The sequence below is a fragment of the Pituophis catenifer genome, unplaced genomic scaffold (genome assembly GCF_029215685.1).
Source record: "Pituophis catenifer annectens isolate HBS135680 unplaced genomic scaffold, rPitCat1.0.hap2 SCAF_3, whole genome shotgun sequence".
In the NCBI taxonomy this organism is placed as follows: Eukaryota; Metazoa; Chordata; class Lepidosauria; order Squamata; family Colubridae; genus Pituophis; species Pituophis catenifer.
The window spans coordinates 177,426,480-177,446,769 of NW_027256883.1; the positions used below are offsets into that span (position 1 = coordinate 177,426,480).

The 20,290-nt window shown below is 39.2% G+C and overlaps 1 protein-coding gene across 1 annotated transcript in view; it reads left to right on the plus strand.

Annotated features, from left to right (window-relative positions):
- MAGI3 (membrane associated guanylate kinase, WW and PDZ domain containing 3) overlaps window positions 1-20,290 on the plus strand; it is a 111,798-nt gene that overhangs the window by 46,459 nt on the left and 45,049 nt on the right. Inside the window, exons 3-7 of the mRNA XM_070941577.1 lie at window positions 750-869; window positions 6,099-6,308; window positions 8,890-9,064; window positions 10,253-10,332; window positions 18,745-18,802. Of these exons, the coding sequence (XP_070797678.1) occupies window positions 750-869; window positions 6,099-6,308; window positions 8,890-9,064; window positions 10,253-10,332; window positions 18,745-18,802 (643 nt within the window). The remainder of the gene's footprint in view (window positions 1-749; window positions 870-6,098; window positions 6,309-8,889; window positions 9,065-10,252; window positions 10,333-18,744; window positions 18,803-20,290) is intronic.

Below are 20,290 nucleotides of genomic sequence, written 5' to 3' on the forward strand. Positions count from 1 at the left end.
TTATACACAGCTCAAACAACTAAAGGGAACACAAAACTACTGTATGTAACGAACAAAGTCTTTAATAAGGCTATTTCATTCATTCAGATCTTGGATGTCTTCTGCTTGTGTTCCCTTTATTTTTTTGAGCAGAATATATATCTCACTGAATCAGGACTCTCTTCCTCATGAAGGAGACAATTGGTCTATCAGCTGAGGCTGATAAAAGACCCATGTCACTATTGTTATATACTTAACCAGTTTTATATCAAGGAGAATGCACCAGATTGCAAGCATGTTCATTAAGTGTTAGTACAATCCATTCAGAATTGGATCAACTGAGTCCAGGCTCAAAAATTCTGTTTTCTATAAATTCAGATTCAGCTTGTTTTCCTATATCCAGTCTTCTACCATTTGGAGGCACATAGTGGCTGTAGAGACATCAAACCCTGAGTTTGCAGGAAATATGCTATAGTCATGACTGTCAAGGATTAATTATATTAATCCTTGTGAGCCATCCAGAGTCATTGACAAGTGCGTAGTTCAAGAATTTTAACAAATAAATAAACTACATCCTTGATTTTAATTTGGTTTAACATTGTTCCCGTTGCATTTTTTTGCTCTAGTTTCAAGTACTTGTGGTTGAATCTGTTTTTATTATTGTATAGCAGAGTGGCAGAATCTAGGTCAGTTTTGTATAGCAATTTGCAAACTGATACAGTTAGAAAATTTTATAAGTATTTATCCACAATTCTGCCTTTTTATTCCAGGCACTACAAGAGCTCCCAGAGATGGGGAAGTCCCTGGAGTGGACTATAATTTTATACCTGTTGACCAATTCAAGGCATTGGAAGAAAGTGGAGCTTTGCTAGAAAGTGGAACATATGATGGTACATTAAAATTTATCACTTGATCAGTTATTTCTAGATTAACATTTATGTGAGATATAATTACAGGTAGTTCTTCTGTTGCCAACTATTTGTTCAGAGATTATTTGAAATTGCAACAGCATTGAACATGAAGTATATATTACAAGTCCTCAAAGTTTCAGTTGTCATACCACCCCTGCAGTCACATGATTGTGATTCAGTTGCATGGCCGCCGCCACCTCACATTTACCACGGTTGTGCCCCATGGTCATGTGATTGTAGTTTCTAATGTTTCCTGCTGCTTTCCACAAGCAAAGTCAATGAGGAGCTGGCAGGACATAGGAAGTTATGGTCATGTAAGGTCTTTTCTTAATGACCTGCATGGTCCTCACTTGACCTCAGTCTACTGTGATCATGTATTCATATCAAAGCTGTTCAGAGAAATGGTTTAAGATAAACTGGAATCTTAATCTATATTGCACTTGGCTTAGAATTCTATCTGTTGTTTCTCACCATCATAGTAACTTGGTTTGGTAATAATACAAAACTATTAAGGATTAATTGAAAATAATTTTAGCGCTCAGAAAAGAAAGTGCTGCATCACTTGTTTATACCTTGATGATTAAGAGATATAATATCAAATAGTGAATGTTTGTGTGTGTCTGTATGCATAGCTTTAAAGATGACCATTGTTATTGCATAGAAAGTTGTTTTTATGCAAGAGTGACAATGATTTTTCAGAAAGAGACTGTATTTTAAATGTTTTGTCAGCAGTTGGTAGCAGCTATTAAAGACGCTGAGCTTATCAGATGGGGAGCTGGCAGCCCGTGTTTGAGATCTGAGTTCTGTGTAACGGGGTTAGCTCCTGTTACTTGCCACAGCTCCTGCCCACTTAGCAGTTGGAAAGCATGTAAATGGAAGTAGATTAATAGGTACCCCTTCAGGGGGAAGGTAACAGCAATCCATGCCCCTTTAGTGTATAGCCATACTGACCATGGAGATTTTCTTCGAACAATGCTGGCTCCCTTGGCTAAGAAATGGAGATGAACACCATGCCTTAACATAAGACTCAACTGACAGAGAAACCTTTACCTTTAATAATGTTACCAGAGAGATGATTCTGGTTTATGGCCTGATTTTTGTACAGTTTTGAACTTCGCTTTTTGTTTGCTTTTAGATTTGTATAGGACTTTCTTTGCATACACATCCAGACATACATATATTGGGTAATAACTTTTATTACTATATCTGGATACCATATTAACAGTTTATAAAGGCACTTGATATGGAGCTATTTTACAAGGTTAAAATAGAGTTACAGTTTCAAAATATTAAAATAACTGAAGCCCTGGCAGTTTCTTTTATGCTATATGGAATGTCATTATTAAAATTGCAATGATTAATTTAAGGAGTAAAAAGCCAATTGTTTAATTTTTCAAAGACACTTATTTTATTAAAAATATTGCTGAGATCCTTCAAGTGCAGCAACATAGTATTTTTAGCTTTCTGAGGTGTAATTCGGTATTGAACTGTTTTATTTGAACAAGCCTTCATATGAAAGAATGGAAATAATGCTCTAACCACACGTTTTAAAAGTGCCTTTGTGTGAATTGCTGTTTCATGTTTCTGCATAAAAATGAGTTTGTTCTTGGCTGCAGCTGCCAAAAAAATCTACAGATTCTTCTGATTAATTATGATATACTATAGATTGAAATAAAATTGGTTTTCATTTTTTTTATAAGTTTCATTCGGAACTAGTGAATATAAAATAAAACAATATTCCCCCTTTTAAATGGAAGGTTCATACAGGACAACCATTTGAGGATTAAATGCTTTATATTGTTCAACAACAATATTAGAGATTTAGAGTTAAATTTGAAAATTACAGTATTTCAGCATATATACTGTATTTCTGCAAAGGAGATAGATTCACACATGTTTTATAGAAAAATCTATTGCATTAGATAGCCAAATATATAGAGATGGATGGTTATATTCTTTGGTTCTTAAAAGGACATTTGTATTACACACTTACCTAAGATGAGAAGCCAACATGAGTTTGTCAAAAACAGATCATGACAAATAAATCTTATTTCGTTATTTGACAAAGTGACTAAATTAGTGGACCAGCAAAATGCTGTGGACATAGTATACTTGAATTTCAGTAAGGCATTGACAAAGTAGACTACAGCCTACTTCTTGGTAAACTAGAGAAATGTGGAATAGACCGCATGAGCACCAGATGGATTTGTAATTGGTTGACAAAATGCACTCAATGTATAGTCCTTAAGAGAACTACATCTACATGGAGGGAACTAAGCCATGGAGTACCCCAAGATTCTCTTTTAGGCCCAATACTCTTCAGTATCTTCATAAATGATTTAGATAAGGGAATAGAAGATTTGCAGATGACATCAAGCTAACAGAAATAGACAATACCCCAGAAGATAGGAGATCCAGATGGACCTTGACAGACTTGAATACTGGACCCTACATTGAAATTCAATGTAGAGAAAAGTAAGGTTTTACACTTACAAGAAAAACCAAATGTACAGGAACAGTAAGTGAAACTTAGCTCAATAGAGTAATTGAGAAAAGGATCTCGGAGTCCTAGTGGACAATCACTTAAATATGAGCCAGCAGTATGCTGCAGCCTCTAAAAAAGCCAATGCATCCCTAAGTTGCATTAATAGTGTGATAGAATCAAGATCACATGAAGTATTAGTACCATTTTATTAGGCCTTGGTAAGACCACACTTGAAATACTGCATCCGACTTTGGTCATCACAATATAAAAAGGATGTTCTTTTGTGGAAAGACTGTGGAAAGCGCAGAAAAGAGCAACAAAGATGATTAGGGGGCTGGAGACTAAAGTATATGAAGAACAGTTGCAGGAATTGGGTATGTCTAGTCTAGTGAAAAGGAGGACTAGAGGCAATATGATAGCAGTGTTCTAATATTTGAGGGGCCACTACAAAGAAGGGGGGTCAATTTATTTTCCAAAGCACCAGAAGGCAAGACAAGAAAAGAAGCAATGGATGGAAATTAATTAAGCAGAGAAGCAACCTAGAACGAAGGAGAAATTTCCTAACAGTGAAAACAATAAGCCAGTGGAAGAGCTTGCCTTGAGAAGTTGTGGGTGCTTCATCATTGGAGGCTTTTAAAAAGAGACTGGACAGCCATTGGTCTAAAATGGTAGGGTCCTGCTTGAGCAACGGATTGGAATAGAAGACCTCCGAGGTTCCTTCCAACTCTGTTATTCTGCTATTCTTAGCCCTATTAAAATTGAGTCATGTTTGAGTGAGGGTAGAGAGTATTTTGAATGTTTGGCCTTTAAAGTACAACAACCTTGCTCGTTTATAGTAAATATTGCTGCAATAGGCTGCCAAAACTCCAGATTTTTTTCAGCTGAATATGTAACATATATAACTTGCACATAATTATTTCAGCTTCTGTAAGAGCACATTAGGATGTGCTGACCAAATAACTGATTTTAGGCATACATAGACAGATTTTTAAAAATACTAGGCATACTATACATAGTTAAAATTGTTATTATTTCTTACTGTTATTTATGAGCAGTTTATTTGTATAAATATAACTGCTTGGAATCTTGCATTTGTTCTTGCCTTCTCTTGAGGGTTGTTTTGTTTTGTTTTTTTTGCTTCAGATTAATGCAATAAAAGCAGATGCTGGAAGTTGGATAAACCAGAAATTTATCTAGCTATTCTCACTATCAAGAAAAATCAAAAAGGACTTTGTACCATGATGACTGTAAATAATAATCCAGAATGCTGTCATCTAAATTGTGTCACTTTGTGTTTCCTGTAGAGAAAAATAGTGTAGGAACAGCTGTCTCATGCAAGGAATGATTGGATAAGTGACTTTGAACAAAGTATCAAAGATAACCCTTAAAAATATAAAATACCAGAATACTTGACATCCAGATAAAATAATTTAGAATAATAATTCAGAAACTATTATTTAAGCAAAGAAGACAGAAATATTTCTTAAGCCCTGGGAAGGGAGATATTACAGGTAGTCCTTGACTTATGACCATAATTGAGCCTGTCTATTGCAGTCATAAGTCATGGCAGTTATTAAGCAAAGCACCTATATTGCTTAATGATCACAGTCCCTGCTTTTCCTGTTGCAATTGTTAAGCATGGCACAGGGTACCTCAGGGGAGGCTTTGGAAGTCCTAGCGCAGGTCCAACCTACATTCCAGCACATTCCCAGCTTACATACGGCTTGCCCAGGTCTCCCCACCCTTGTGGGACCTTGTGCTGCACTTGATGACTCAAAGGAGATCTTGGATATCACCTTTGAGTAGGGGAGTCTGCTGATCCATCCTTCCTTATACAGTACAAAGGCCATATGCTGCCATCCCAGAAGCAGGCACCAATCTGGATTGGCTACAATTCTTTGCATCACACTCCCAAAATGGTGCCCCTTCTGGAAGGACTCCATGTGGCCTCTGTGTAGGAAGATTGCACAGCAGATTGGCTGCTTTCCTGAAAGAGATCTATGGAAAAGATAAGTGAACTGAGCTGTGAGTGAGAGTTAATGGGGAGAATGTGGGATCCAGCATGATGGATCTTGCAGTGACCCAGTGGGGCGGGGGAACATAGGTGAGGAGGCTTCCTGCAGAATTCCTGCAGTTGATCATAAGGATGGGCAGGTTGCCAAGTGCCCAGATTTTGTTGCTGAAACTTCAGGCAGGATCATAAATCCCTTCATTCAGTGCTGTTGTAAATTCAAACGGTTGCTGAATGAATTGTCGTAAGTTAAGGACTATCTGAAAAGAAGAGACACTTTCCTGACTCACTGGAAATGGAAAAGTGAGGAAAAGTTATCATCTGTTAGTATCTGTTATTAAAGCTGATGTCAATAAATATAATTCTAGTCTTACTGTGGAATCTTTTTCATGATCTAGGCTACCTTGGACTGACTAAAAGAAACTTCAACTGCAATGTCAAAGTAATGGGATTTGTATTACCCTGTTACCATGAGTACTCCACAAATATCTATTTATGGCACATCTATAATTGTTTGCCTCTTCTTGCCTTCGCGCGGATGACCATGAACCTAAATTCTTTGTTAGAAAGACTTATTATTTATTCACTTATTCTATTTTGTTACTTATGTAAGATGGGTGGCTATATAAACATGAGAAAGAAAAAAGCAATGTTTTATACATTTATATGGCTGCTTATCTCTTTTTCTTTCTTTCACATACATATATTTAAGGTAATTTCTATGGGACTCCTAAACCTCCAGCTGAGCCTAGTCCATTCCAACCTGATCCAGTGGACCAGGTGCTTTTTGATAACGATTTTGACCTGGAATCCCAAAGAAAAAGAACAACATCTGTCAGCAAAATGCAGAAAATGGACACTTCCCTTCCTGAAGAAGAAGAGGAAGAAGAAAAAGTAGCAATTAATGGTAATGGAGGAACAGGTCAGTGTACATTTTTACTTATTTTATAAATAAATATTAAAGCTTGTGAAAAATAGTTTAGAAATGTAATAAGTAACTTGTAACACAATTCTTACTTCGTTTATAAGAGAGTTTCTCTTCTAAATATTTTGAGACTTAATATGTTGAGTGTTGTTAAATGTGAACAGGTGAAGATATACAATACAAATTCAAATATCTTAATAAATATTGTTTTCAGTTTTCTTAGAGTAATGTACTTGAAATTTGTCCAAGGATAGGTATTCTTTCAGGGCCAAAGACACGTTTGGAATTTTGAGAGGGCACTCTTATGAAATGACTACTACAGATAGTCCTCAGCTTATGACTACTCACTTAGCATCTGTTCAAAGTTATGACACAACTCCCCTCCCTATTTACAATCCAGTTTGAAAATTATGGTCACTACAGTGCCTCTGCAATTATATGCTCTTACAACCGACCACAGGGATGTTGCAACACCCACTCCCTATTTCCCCCACTCATCCTATCCTACCCTGCCAGGTCCCTGCAGCTTTGGCTTGCGCACAACCCAGCCACTCAGCCATCCAGGAGAAGCTAAAAGCTCTCTATGGAGTTTGTGGAGCCTTCTTAATCAACAGAATCCCAACAGGATTGTGATAATAGCACCTGCTTGTAGTGTAGCATGTGATTGCTATGTGAAGCTTCAATAGAAAAGCTGAACTTAACATCATACTGGCCCTCTCTTCAAAAAACAGAAAGGTAAGTTAGATGCTGCTGGGTCCTGGAGCTAGCTGACGAGGTGAAGGTAGCTGAGTGGCTGGGTGGGAAGCAGTCTCAAGCTTGTAAGCTGCAACAGTCCTGTGCTCACTGGTAGCTTCTTTGAATAGCTTTCAGCTGTCCTGTTTGGCTGAGTTGGGAGCAGGCTGAGGCCTACAAGTTGCAATAGCCCTGAGCATGCCAATAGATTCTATAGCTGACCCTAGGCTCCCCTAGGTGGCTGAATGGTTGGGTAAGAAGCAAGCTGAGGCCTGTGGGGACCTGGTTGGGGGGGAAGGATAGCAAGTCCAAGGTCTGCAGAGACCCTGAGGGGCAGGAAGCAAAGCATGGTACACCTTGGGTGTGGGAGGCCTTGGGAGGCCCAGGGCAGTTGACCTCCCAGGGTCTTCCTACCCCGTGCTATGCTTAACAACCTGCAAGGTTGGTTGGGCAGATTCCATTATGGTTGTAACTCAAGGTGTACCTGTATACAGTATTTGCTTATGGTTGCTGTAATGGGTATTTTTAATTAAAAAAAAGAAAACTTGTCCATTTCTCAAATGATGACAACTGTTTTCAAACTTCTCTCTAACATTTCAGTGGAATCTTTATAGGAACCTGTTAAGGACCAAAGATATTTTTATAAATAAACTAGCTGATAACCCGGCGTTGCCCGGGTATTTTTATATCCCAATCCTGAAATGAGTATGTTCCAGAGTTATGCTGGAACACACACACACACACACACACACACACACACACACACACACACTCCTGGGGTGCTAGGGGTGTTTTACCCCACAGTATTTGTTTCCAGATAGTAAGTAATCTGTGTACCAAGTTTGGTTGAAATTGTTCGAGGCATTCCAGAGTTATGCTGGAACATACATACATACATACACGCACATGCACACACACACACACACACACACACACACACACACACACACACACCAGGGAGCCATTGAGAGGGGCCTTTCTTCTCCCTACTCCCATGCCCATCATCCCTGCCCTCACCCTTCCCCCTCCCATGTGCTCCTCTTTCCCACCCTGTGTACGATCCTGGCACTTTGCCTCAAATCCAATAGGGGACACCTTCTGCCAAGAGAAGGGAACATCAGGCGCTTCCCCATTGGTCCACTGGAGGGTGAACGTCACGGCTGGCTTTCCAGAGGAAGCTGCAAAGGAAGTGACATCACAAACAATTGCCGCTCTAGGGCGCCACACTCACTCTCCTTAATGGCCCAGGTATTCCAGAGTGATGCTGGAACACACACACACAGAAACACACACACACATACACACACACACCAGGGTTGTCTCTTCCCCCCTCCCCCCATCCCCAGTATTTGTTTCCAGAGGGTAAGTCATCTGTGTACCATGTTTGGTTGAAATTGCTTGAGGCGTTCCAGAGTTATGCCGGAACATACATACATACAACCATAGATAGATAGATGGATGGATGGATGGATGGATGGATGGATGGATAGATGATAGATAAAAGATTGGTTGCTAGAAACTAAAAAATTGCTTTGCAGAATGTCCTTCTTGGTTTGTTTTTTTAATGAAATAGAAAAGGTAGAACATTTTCTATGTACCTGGTTGGAGCAAAGTCCATAGTCTTTGGAATCTTGGAGCAAATTATACTGCTTAGCTCTGTTCTTAGGGAATTTGTGACATACTCAGTTTATCTTTGTGTAAAGCAGAATAAAGATAAATTAGATATTATATACATGTTTTATATTTATTCTTTTTTAAAATTGAAAGCCGCCTAGATATTTAGAGATGGGCAGCAAACAAACTAACTAAATAAATAAAATGAATTATTTTCTTTAAACAATTGCAGAATTCAAAGAGCGACATTTGGACTCTTCTGATTGGATGAAAACTGTTCCTAGTTATAGTCAGACAAATAGTTCTGTGGATTTCAAAAATTATTTAACGAGGGAAGAAAACTTAGAGCCCTTGCCCAAGAACTGGGAGATGGCCTACACAGATACTGGAATGATCTATTTCATTGAGTGAGTAGAAGCTGATATTATATGCATTTAGAATTATCAAACCAAGATGATTGTTAGTACACTTAAAGATGTCTCAGCTGATCAATTTCTCCTAACATGTTAACAATATAATAAATATCTATCCATATTCCATTGCAAAGATTTATTTGGGGGGGGGGGAATCTCTATCAAGGAAAATATTTCCTCCCAAAGAGGCTGTATTTCCCAAAATCAAAGATCTCTGTAGACAACTCAGATCAGTGCAGTGCAATTGTATAGAATACATTTTTTTTGTAAAAGGCAAATTTGTAGAAGTCTCTCTGTAAACATATTTCAAGTAAATCTTTGTAAAATATTGTAAAAGTTTTCATATAATTGTTTATATTTCTAAATACATAGTTTTAATACAGGACAATTAATGTGACAATTCTAAGGACTAAATGTTTCATTTAAATAATGAATCTACTACTTATTTTATAATTATGCTATGAACTGGATAATCTAACAACCTAAAAAAATATGAGATAATTTTTATTTTTAGTTTGGATAATTTCTACTTTATGTATATCCTTAAAAGCAAGCTGAATAGAATATGATTTTAGGCTTATTATAAATAGTTAGAAGGGACATGTCTGTTTCATTTCATTACTCTGTTTCTTCTCTGGTAAAATACACAGACACCTACACAAATCATGACTGTATCATTCATTGAATGCTAAATCATTAGTTATCAGTATTTTCTGACAACTTTAACCTAAGTTAACCCCATTCAAAACAAATCTGTTGTTTTGTCGAAAACTATGTCAACTGTGACTATGATTAAACAGATTTTGGCTGTTTAACAAGTTTTTTCTCTCATATAAATCTGTTATTTTAAAAACAGAACATGATTCAAGCATCTTTCAGAATGTTGAAGCACAGTTCATCTCTTTGGTTATTTTTATCAGAAATCAGAAGTTATTTTCAAATAATTATGAATTATTTACAAATTACAAATAATTCAACATAGCCAGGGTTCCATTTTGAAATATTTAATAAAAATGAAATTACATGCTTAGAAATTTTTCTTCATTTATGCCCCCCTCCCCCTCCCTCCCATACACACACACACACATACAGTGCCAGTGTCTGAAGATAAGCTGCAACATGTTTCTGTAATGAAGGGAACTTTTTATTACTATTTTCTAATTAATTTCTCTGACTCCATAGCCACAATACGAAAACTACCACCTGGCTGGATCCTCGTCTGTGTAAAAAGGCCAAAGCCCCTGAAGATTGTGAAGATGGAGGTAAGAAGCTGCTAACCCTAACCCTAAACTCTAAACCCTGTTATGTAGGGCTTACTTCATGTTTATTGAATTGTTGAGAAAAAGCTTTCCTGGTGTAATAAATTACTGTGTTTTTTTTTTCAAAAACAAAAACAAAACAGAACATTAAAAAACATTATCATTCCATACAATCAAAGACAGAGTTTCAGTCGGTGGCATTTTTTGTGCTCCTCCTCTCTTCAATTTATTACTAAACATGCTAGCTTATTTCCAAAGATTTCAAGATTATGATTTATATCATAATTATTTCCAATTCTTATTCTCTATCCATTGGTAAAATAAATCCCATATCAAATAATATTGTCTATCTTCCTGCTCTCTTATTTCAAATGTCAATTTACTCATCAATTCCATCAATTACTAACTGTATTAATCAGTTGCATAATGCTTCTGCATTATAGTATCTGATTCACATACATTTATCACATCCTTGTAATCTTGTTGCACTCTGATCAATTCTTTCTATAGCATATATAACTCCTTTTATATTTCAAGATCAGCCTGCAGCTGGAGCACCTTGAAGATGCCTCCCAGTGCTCTGTTCCAGAAATGGTGGTTCCCTAATTATTCCATTTTAAGACCTTCCATCTGGGCAGTCTGTATTACATGACACCAAACACTTCATTTTTAAAAAAAAAAATCTCCATAGCATCAGTATTCACATTTGAGTTGGTCATTATTTTGTTTTATTGATTTCTTTTGTTCCTTAGATTCCCAGTTCAGGCATTCCAAAATGCAGGGACTGCAACTGAAAAACAAACAAACCATTGTCTGTTATTTCCCTTCCTACTTCTACTTCTCAGAACCACAGAACCATCAATAGATATTGATGGGGTGTGAATATTGTAATGTCTGGGTAATGCAGAGAATTGTACTTGGGTAATTACTGGCAACCCAAAAAGAAATGCTGTGTGGTTGTGGCACAAAGAGTCATTAACTTGTGGGCTGCTGCATTTTGAACCAATAGGAGTTTCCAGATGTTTTGAGAGACAACTGTAACTAGAGTGAACAGCAGTAACCCAATTGGCCAACCCTTCTTGCTTCCCAGAACTACAATTTTTTTCATTCTCTTTTATCTTCTCCCATCCCCTAAAAAAGTTCAGACTGGCAGTATTCAACAGAGTAGTATTAGCAAATGTATGCTGTCTCATTTCAAACTGATGGATGAAATCACTCAGTGATTTCATATAGATTTTTAAGTAGCAGGGAAGAGACTCCACAGCACAGTGCTCACATTTCCTCTCCCACTGGCTTTTTACTGATGAATTATGTGTCCTCAGGTTGGGGTTGATTCTTAGTGATCACATAGACAGATTTCCTGTAGGACTATCTGTCTCCAATTGGTCCTTCTGATCTTCCAACAGTGCACACATCACTACTGCAATTAATTATTTCCATCTTGTTGCTGGTCATCCTCTTTTTCTTTCCGTCTTTTCCAGCATCAGAGCCTTCTCCATAGGCTTCACATAATGTATCCAAAGAACATTAATTGAGCCTGGTCGTTTGTGCCTCAAGTGAAAATTCTGTTAATTTGTTTATCTGTTTGTTTTTCTTGGCTATCAATAGTATTTTCGAGAGTCTTTTCCACTACCAGCTTTCAAAAGCATTAATATTCTTTTTGTGCTACTATGCTTTCAGTGCTTCTGTGCTTCCTTTGCTTCTTCTTCAAAGTACAACATTCCAGAGAATGTCACAGGGAAAGCATTATCTGCATGATTTGGATTTTTGTAAATAGGGACACATCACAGCATCTGAATATATTTTCCAAGAATTTCATAGCTATTTTAGCAAATACTAGTTTATGACTTATGTCTTAATTTCAGATTCCTTTACTGTTGACCCTAAAATATAGGATATGGGAATCATGTGCTATAGAATTTAGAGTGAAGCTTACCGTATTTTCCAGCGTATAAGACGACTGGGCGTATAAGACGACCCCCGAATTTTCCTGTTAAAATATAGGGTTTGGGGTATACTCACCATATAAGACTACCCCTCTTCCAACGCACACCAAATAAAAATTAAAAAACATCAACTGGCTCACCCACAATGTAAAAGCAGCTGTGCTAGACCCAAAATGGCCCCTGCAACAAGCAGGAACCTCACACAGCCACAAAAAGCCCAAAAACCCAACTTTCACACTTTGCACACACACAACACAACACAACAGGCTCACCCACAATGTAAAAGCAGCTGTGCTAGACCCAAAATGGCCCCTGCAACAAGCAGGAACTTCACACAGCCCCAAAAAGCCCCCAAAACCAACTTTCACACTTTACAGACACACAACACAACACAACACAACACAACACAACACAACTGGCTCACCCACAATGTAAAAGCAGCTGTGCTAGACCCAAAATGGCCTCTGAAACAAGCAGGAACCTCACACAGCCACAAAAAGCCCCAAAACCCAACTTTCATACTTTACACACAAAAAATTCCACATACAGCTTTGTGAGATTTTGTGTGTTTGTGTAGTTAAAGTGAAACACTACAAAAACATACTAAATCTCAGAAAGCTGCACAAATATTATTTTATTTTATTTTTATTTTTATATGAAAGCTAAATTTAAAACTTCCTAAACTTTAAATTGCTATGTCTAAAAAAGAACAACTAAAAAAAACCCCAATTAACTATTTTTTTTAAAGATCCCAAAGGGGAAAAAAACTTACCCAATAAAACAGGGGTCTCCAACCTTGGCAACTTTAAGACTTGTAGACTTCAACTCCCAGAATTCCTCAGCCAGCTTTGTTTTGCTGGCTGAGGAATTCTGGGAGTTGAAGTCCACAACTCCCTGCCTGCTTGATTGCAGGCAGGGAGTTGCTTGCTGATGGAATGGATTCAGGCAAGCGAAGCAAGGCAAGGCAAGCAGCTAAGGTAAGCAAGCTGGAGGGGGAAAACTTTTTCCCTTCTCCATGGCTCTGGCGATCCCAACTGAGTTGCCTGATTAGCAGATCGTCAGGGCTTGGATCGTCAGAGCCATGTGAAAGGAGAAAAGTTTTTCCCTTCCCCATGGCTCTGGCGATCCCAACTGAGTTGCCTGATTAACAGATCGCCAGGGCTTGGATCGTCAGAGCCATGTGAAAAGAGAAAAGTTTTTCCCTTCCCCATGGCTCTGGCGATCCCAACTGAGTTGCCTGATTAACAGATCGTCAGGGCTTGGATCTTCAGAGCCATGTGAAAAGAGAAAAGTTTTTCCCTTCCCCATGGCTCTGGCGATCCCAGCTGAGTTGCCTGATTAGCAGATCGTCAGGGCTTGGATCGTCAGAGCCATGTGAAAAGAGAAAAGTTTTTCCCTTCCCCATGGCTCTGGCGATCCCAGCTGAGTTGCCTGATTAGCAGATCGTCAGGGCTTGGATCGTCAGAGCCATGTGAAAAGAGAAAAGTTTTTCCCTTCCCCATGGCTCTGGCGATCCCAACTCAGTTGCCTGATTAGCAGATCGTCAGGGCTTGGATCGTCAGAGCCATTTAAGGCTCGTCAGAGTCTTTCGGGCTGGTCTGCCTGGTTACAGGAGAACGACACCCAGCGTATAAGACGACCCCCGACTTTTGAGAAGATTTTAATGTGTTAAAAAATCGTCTTATACGCCGGAAAATACAGTAGATCTGGCCCATGGGGCTGCCATGGAAATAGGGCCTGAAGTGCCTCTGCCAGCCAAAACGGAGTTCAGGAGGCTCCATTTTCAGCCACAATAGCCTCCTGTAGACGACTGCCAGAGAAAACAGGAGCTGGGGGGTAGGCATGTACAGGCCCATTGAGCTCCATTTTCACTGGCAAAGGGCTGCAGGAGGCCGTCATGATCAAAAATGGGGCCCGAGGGGCTGTGCGCACACCCCAAGTTCCATTTTCACTGGCAAAGGGCTGCAGAAGGCCATCATAGCTGAAAATGAGGCCTAGGCTGCATGTGCCCCCCCCCCCGGCCGCCTCTGTTTTCACTGGCAGAAGGCTAGCAAAACAAACTAAAAGCAAAACAACAAAAGGAGAAATGTTTACCCTTTTGCATTTGAGCATCCAAAAAGGGACAGGAAAGGAGAAAGGGAAAGAGGAAGACAAAGAAAAAGAAGGGAGGATGGGAAGAGAGCAAAGAAGGAAAAAGAAGGAAAGACAGGAGGGAGGGAGGGAGGGAGGAAGGAAGGAAGGAAGGAAGGAAGGAAGGAAGGAAGGAAGGAAGGAAGGAAGGAAGGAAGGAAGGCCTTGCCTTAGCAGTTAGCCACCAGCAGCCCTGCTGCCCTTTCGCCATCCCATTTTCTCCTCCTGACCTCTCCTGGTAGTCTCCCATCCTATCGCTGAGGATGCTTTGGAAGTGGGGTCTCCTTGCATGGAGAGGGAGTGGGCCTCTGTTTGAGCGCCAAACCCTTGGTGTCCCTCCCTGGTCTCACCTTCCTCTGCTGGAGACAGTGGATCCCCCCAGCCCCACCCAGGCCACCACAGCTGCCCCAGACATGAGGGATGTCAAGCTGGCCACACCCACCCTAACCACGGCTACCGCAGCCCCCCGCACCCACAAGGTCAAACACATCCCTGATGCGGCCCTTAATGAAATCGAGTTTGACACCTGCTTTAGAATAACAACAAAAACTAAAAAAGGAAAATGCAATAGTTCATTGAAATTTCTTATTTGCTGCTTAATAATTAAACTAATTATTAAAATTATTAAAAATTAATAATTTAATTAAGATTAAACTGTTATATGTATCTATTTTAATCACGAGTCAGTACATGTGAACTTTTGTTTAATTATAATATGATTTTTTAAAAAATACCATTATATAATTTTCTGAATCCATATTCTTCTACTCATAGAAGTGTTCTATGCAGTGAACATTTGCTGTTATAAAAGATTATGCAAAACGTATTATTTTTGGCTTTGATAGATACACAAATAAATGAATTAATTATGCAGTCCTTTTTTTCTCAATATGTGTTGAGGCAGATAAGAAATAACTTAGATTTAAGATGAGCCTTATTTCCATACAATTTTTAAACTTTATATCTGTCGACTTGAAATGCAATTGGGTTTTGGATGTTGGGTTTGGAATGGTTTATTTGTTTGGGTTTTTTTAAACAATGTGCAGTTGAATGAGGTGTAAATGAAGAACTTGGTTTAAATGGCTAAACACATGTTTTTATTGATATGTGATCTAATATAAGCATTCTTTTACAAACATGTTATAAGAGAAAATTTCTTGCGAGTTCAGTCAAAGCTCTTGAACTCGCAAGAAGTTTTATTTTACAACGTTTTTCCCTGGACACAACTGTGAGGAACGCCACGGAGCTTGAAAGCTAAGACGCGCGTCCCGCTTCTCGCCCGCCCCACTTGCCACCCCAAATTGCATCCCTAAAGGGAGCTGGTGGCTAAGCAAGGGTCAGGAGCCCTGCCGTGCCTAGCAAGGGGGGGGGGAGAAGAGATGGCAAGGGGAGCCACGTCTCACTCCACACATCTCGCTTCTCCCCCGCCTCACCTGTCAGAAATGAGTCTTTGTGAGACTCATTGCGCCATCGCCGCCTCATGGAGCAAGACTCTGCAAGGCTTGTGCTCTTGCACGAATGGCAGCACTGCTGCAAGGCTTGACATAATGGCACAGCTACGAGCGGCAGGACGCCAGCTGTGCTGATATGATGAAGCTCGTGACAGTGTTGCTGTTCATGTGTGCAATGGCACAACAAGTCTTGCAGAGTCCTGCTCCACGAGGCAGTAGCAGCGGTGGGACACGTCAGGGCAGCAGCGGCCAGCCACTCAGCTGGCGCGAAGAACGGAGGGGAGGCGGCAGCGATTACGGAACATCCAGTCCCATGCTCGCCGCCTCCTCCACCCCCAAAATAATAAGATACCCCCCTTCCAATTAATGCCAAACCCTTATTTCGGGGTTCAAAAGAAAATAAGACCCACGGTACATCTTCAGTTCATCATAACAGTATGGCTTTCATCACCATTGCTCTTTCTTTATGCTGTCAGACCAAAGTCAAGTCGCTTAAATAAAATAACATCTAGTTATTTTTATTTTTAATATGATTCTGAAGCTATAACTTTATGGAAGTATTATCATCCTTAGTACTGGTTTGGAAAAACTCAACAAATCAGACTATATATTTTTTCTCAGAATTTTTTATGGACATATCCCAAGTTATTATCAGGAGTTAAGTTTGACTTGAGGAACTAATGAGATATAATAAACCTGGTAAAATGTTTGCAATGTTTTCAATATGCTTGACTGATCCATGGAAGGAATTCTCTTGTGCAAAGACATGAACAGCACTAACATCATGGATTCAGGCAGTGTCAGTTTTACCGTGTCATGTAAATTCCACCTTCCACAATCTTGTCTATTCTGACATTCTTGACCAAGATGAAATTCTAAAGTGGTCTGTGAAAATGGAGTTTCTTCAGCCACATGGTTCTATGTCTCTGCTGATTTTCCAACTGTGGGCCACAGAAGAGAAAGATGACAGAGACGGAAATAAGTGAAGGTAGTTCAATTGTTCCTGAGCCAGACTGGATTGGCACCCACCATAATCACATCAGTGTTTTTTTTAAACCATTATAGCAATGGGGAAAAGGTAGAAACAGGAAGTGAAACATAAGGGGTGAACTTTTAGCATCCCTGATGCTGATTGGTAAGGCTATAATGGTCTGGCACAAGAAAAGGCCTGAGCATGGAGTTAGTCCAGGGGTCAGCAACCCACGCCTCCGGAGCCAGAAGTGGTTCTTTGGGCCCTCTGTCGCGGCTCCCTGTCCCATCACTGGTTCGCCCCACCCCTCTTATTTCTTTTTTGAACTCCAGCCCGAAGCGGCAGGAAGCAAAGGCTGCCTTACATGCAAATGTGGCGTGAAGGCAGGTACATTGCAGCTTCGCTCCTGCACTCTCCTTCCTGTTCCTCCTCCTCCTTCTTCCTTTCCCCTGGCCAGGGGGTCCTTTCGTAACCCCCTGGCCGGCTGTGGATGAACTGGGAGTGTGCACACGCGTGGAGAGACCCTTCTTAAGCGAGCCGCTGCCTACCCCGCCTGCGCCTTTCCTGAACTTTGGCACTCACTTGAGTAGGGTCTCCCTGCGTGTGCGCACGCTCCTGGCTCAGCCACAGCTGGCCCAGGCATCTTGAGAGGAGGAGGGGGAAGAGGGTCACCAGAGAGTGCAGGAGCGAAGCTGCCCTGTACCTGCCTTTACACCACATTTGCACATAAGGCAGCCTTCACTTCCTGCCACTTCAGGCTAGAGTCCAAAAAAGAAATAAGAGGGGCGGGGCCAACCAGTGATGGGACAGGAATGGAAACTCTTCACTTTGAAATGGCAATACAAATCCCCAAGGTAATTTACTATTTATGTTGTATAAGAGTGAGAGTAACATATTGCTTTGGCAATTCACATGACTTCCTAATATGCAACTATTATACATCTACGTGACTGGGTGAGAGTGAGTGATATCGAGTTGGCCAAGCCCACCCAGGTTTTGTGGCTTCCGGTTTTTCTGTACCTGAAACAGGTCCAAGTGGCTCTTTGAGTGTTTAAGGTTGCCGACCCCTGAGTTAGTCAAATGATGAAAAATGTTATAGTTTAAACTGTTTTGTGTGAATAAAGGTATTGAGTGGATAAGGGAAGGAAAGGATAACAAAGTAATGTAACATTATTGAGTCAAGGTTTTTTTTTTTAAATAATGGAAATATTTTTTTAAAATTTTCCCAGAACTCTGTTTTTATAACTGTCTAGTTTGAACTGTCTAAAACTGTGATAATTTTGTTTCATTTTTGCTTGGAGAAGTGATTGTATAGATAGTTCTTGACTTAGAATTGTAATGGGCTTACAATCTTAAGTCGTGATGGTCATAAAGTGAGTCACCATGTGACCAGACCTGTTTTATTATCTTTTTTTGTGGCAGTTAAGTAAACATCATGATCATAAAGTGAATGCTACAGTTGTAAAGTGAATGTTGGGGTTGTTACCTGAACCCATTGTTTGCCATTGGGTGTTTTTGCTAAAAAGTGGAAACAAACATTATAAATTGCAGTTATATGATCACAGGCAACTGCAGATGTGCCAGTTGATGAAATGCCATCACAAATGCTATCACATAACACTGGTCTATGACAATAATCAAAGATTGGTTGAAAAGCTTGAAAAGGCACTGCCAGGTCGACCAAAGACAACTGAATTGATATTTAAACTGACTTGTTTCTGAACCAGAGTTTAGTTCAGTGAATATTGTTTCTGTTTTTGATTTAGTTGGTTTCCGTGTCATCTCCATTTAATTTTTTTTTTTTAATTTTACATTATTTTTATATTTGTAAATTTGTAGTACATTGTCCTGCATCCCCATGGTATAAGTGGGATTAAAAAAAGTAATAAACTCATCAGTTTTTCTCTTCTAATTACAGAGCTTCCTTATGGCTGGGAAAAAATAGAAGACCCTCAGTATGGAACATACTATGTTGAGTAAGTTTTTTTGCCTAAGTGTTGAAAGTCCATAATTAATTGAATAACCAAATCCCTCCCTTCCACTTCTTAACTGCCCATCACTTTCATAGAGTGGCTCTGATATGATATATATTTGTTCAGTACACAGTATAGCAGTAGGATAGCAGTAATTTTATTATAAAGCATGACTAGTTAACTAATATTTTCTTCCTTTTCAGGAAATTTAATAAGTAGATCTACTTATCCTTTAGAAGAATAAAAAACAATTTATTAGCTTTCTGCTCTAAATGCATTATATGAATTTTATAAAGGAAATTTAAAAAAACCCTTTTGAGTAACAGCTTTTATTAACACTGGCTGTTATAGGGAGTTATATTCACTTAATGACCGTGTGATTCATTTAATAACCACTATGATCCCCTTTACAATCATGGCAAAACAGATTGTAAAATTAGTTAGTTGAGTTAATGGCTGCATCACTTAGAGATAGAAGTTCCAGTCCTAATTATGACTACTTGGATAAGAACAATACTGGAAAAATGAGTAGCATTTAAATAAAATGATAAAGTGTCCACTATTTTTAATGATACATTTTATTTGCAATATAGTAACTCCATTTGAACATTATTAATAATTTTATTATTAAGGGGATTTGGGAATATCACAAAAAGTATATTAGAAATTTTTACAATTTTATCAAAGTTTTACATACTTTTTAAAATAAGACTTTGGGTCTTAACAGTCTCTTTATTCCTCTGAATATGTGGAATGTTTCAATTTGGAGCAAATTATTTTCTTAGACCAAGTAAATATCCAGAGTATAGTTTTATTATTATTTTTTCTTTTTAAACATTGTGAATCACCAAAATAGATACAGCAGGATAACTAAGTAATTTAGAAATAACAAAATTGTTGACTGATAACTCTAACAAAAATTTTGTTCTTTTGTTTTTGTTTGTTTTTTGTTTTTATTGGATTTATATACCGCCCTACTCCCGAAGGACTCAGGGCGGTGAACAGCCACAGAATAAAACACATAAATACAAAAATTTAAAATAGAATAATAACGAATTAAATAATTTGGCTGAGACGAATTTAAAATACCCAATAATTTAAAAACAAATTAAAATTTACATTTAAAAGGGGAAAAGATTTAGGCCAGGCCAGCTTGATGAAATAAGAAAGTCTTGAGCGCGCGAAGGAAGGTGCGCAGATCCGGGATCCTCCGTATCTCCGGGGGGAGCTCGTTCCAGATCGTAGGTGCCCCCACAGAGAAGGCTCTCCCCCTAGGGGCCACCAGTCAACATTGTTTGGCCAACGGCACCCGGAGGAGCCCCTCTCTATGGGAGCATACTGGCCGGTGGGAGGCTATTGGTGGTAGCAGGCAGTCCCGTAGATAACCAGGTCCTAAGCCATGGAGCGTTCTAAAGGTGATAACCAAAACCTTGAAGCGCACCCGGAAGACCACCAGGAGCCAGTGCAGCTCGCGCAGGAGAGGTGTTACAT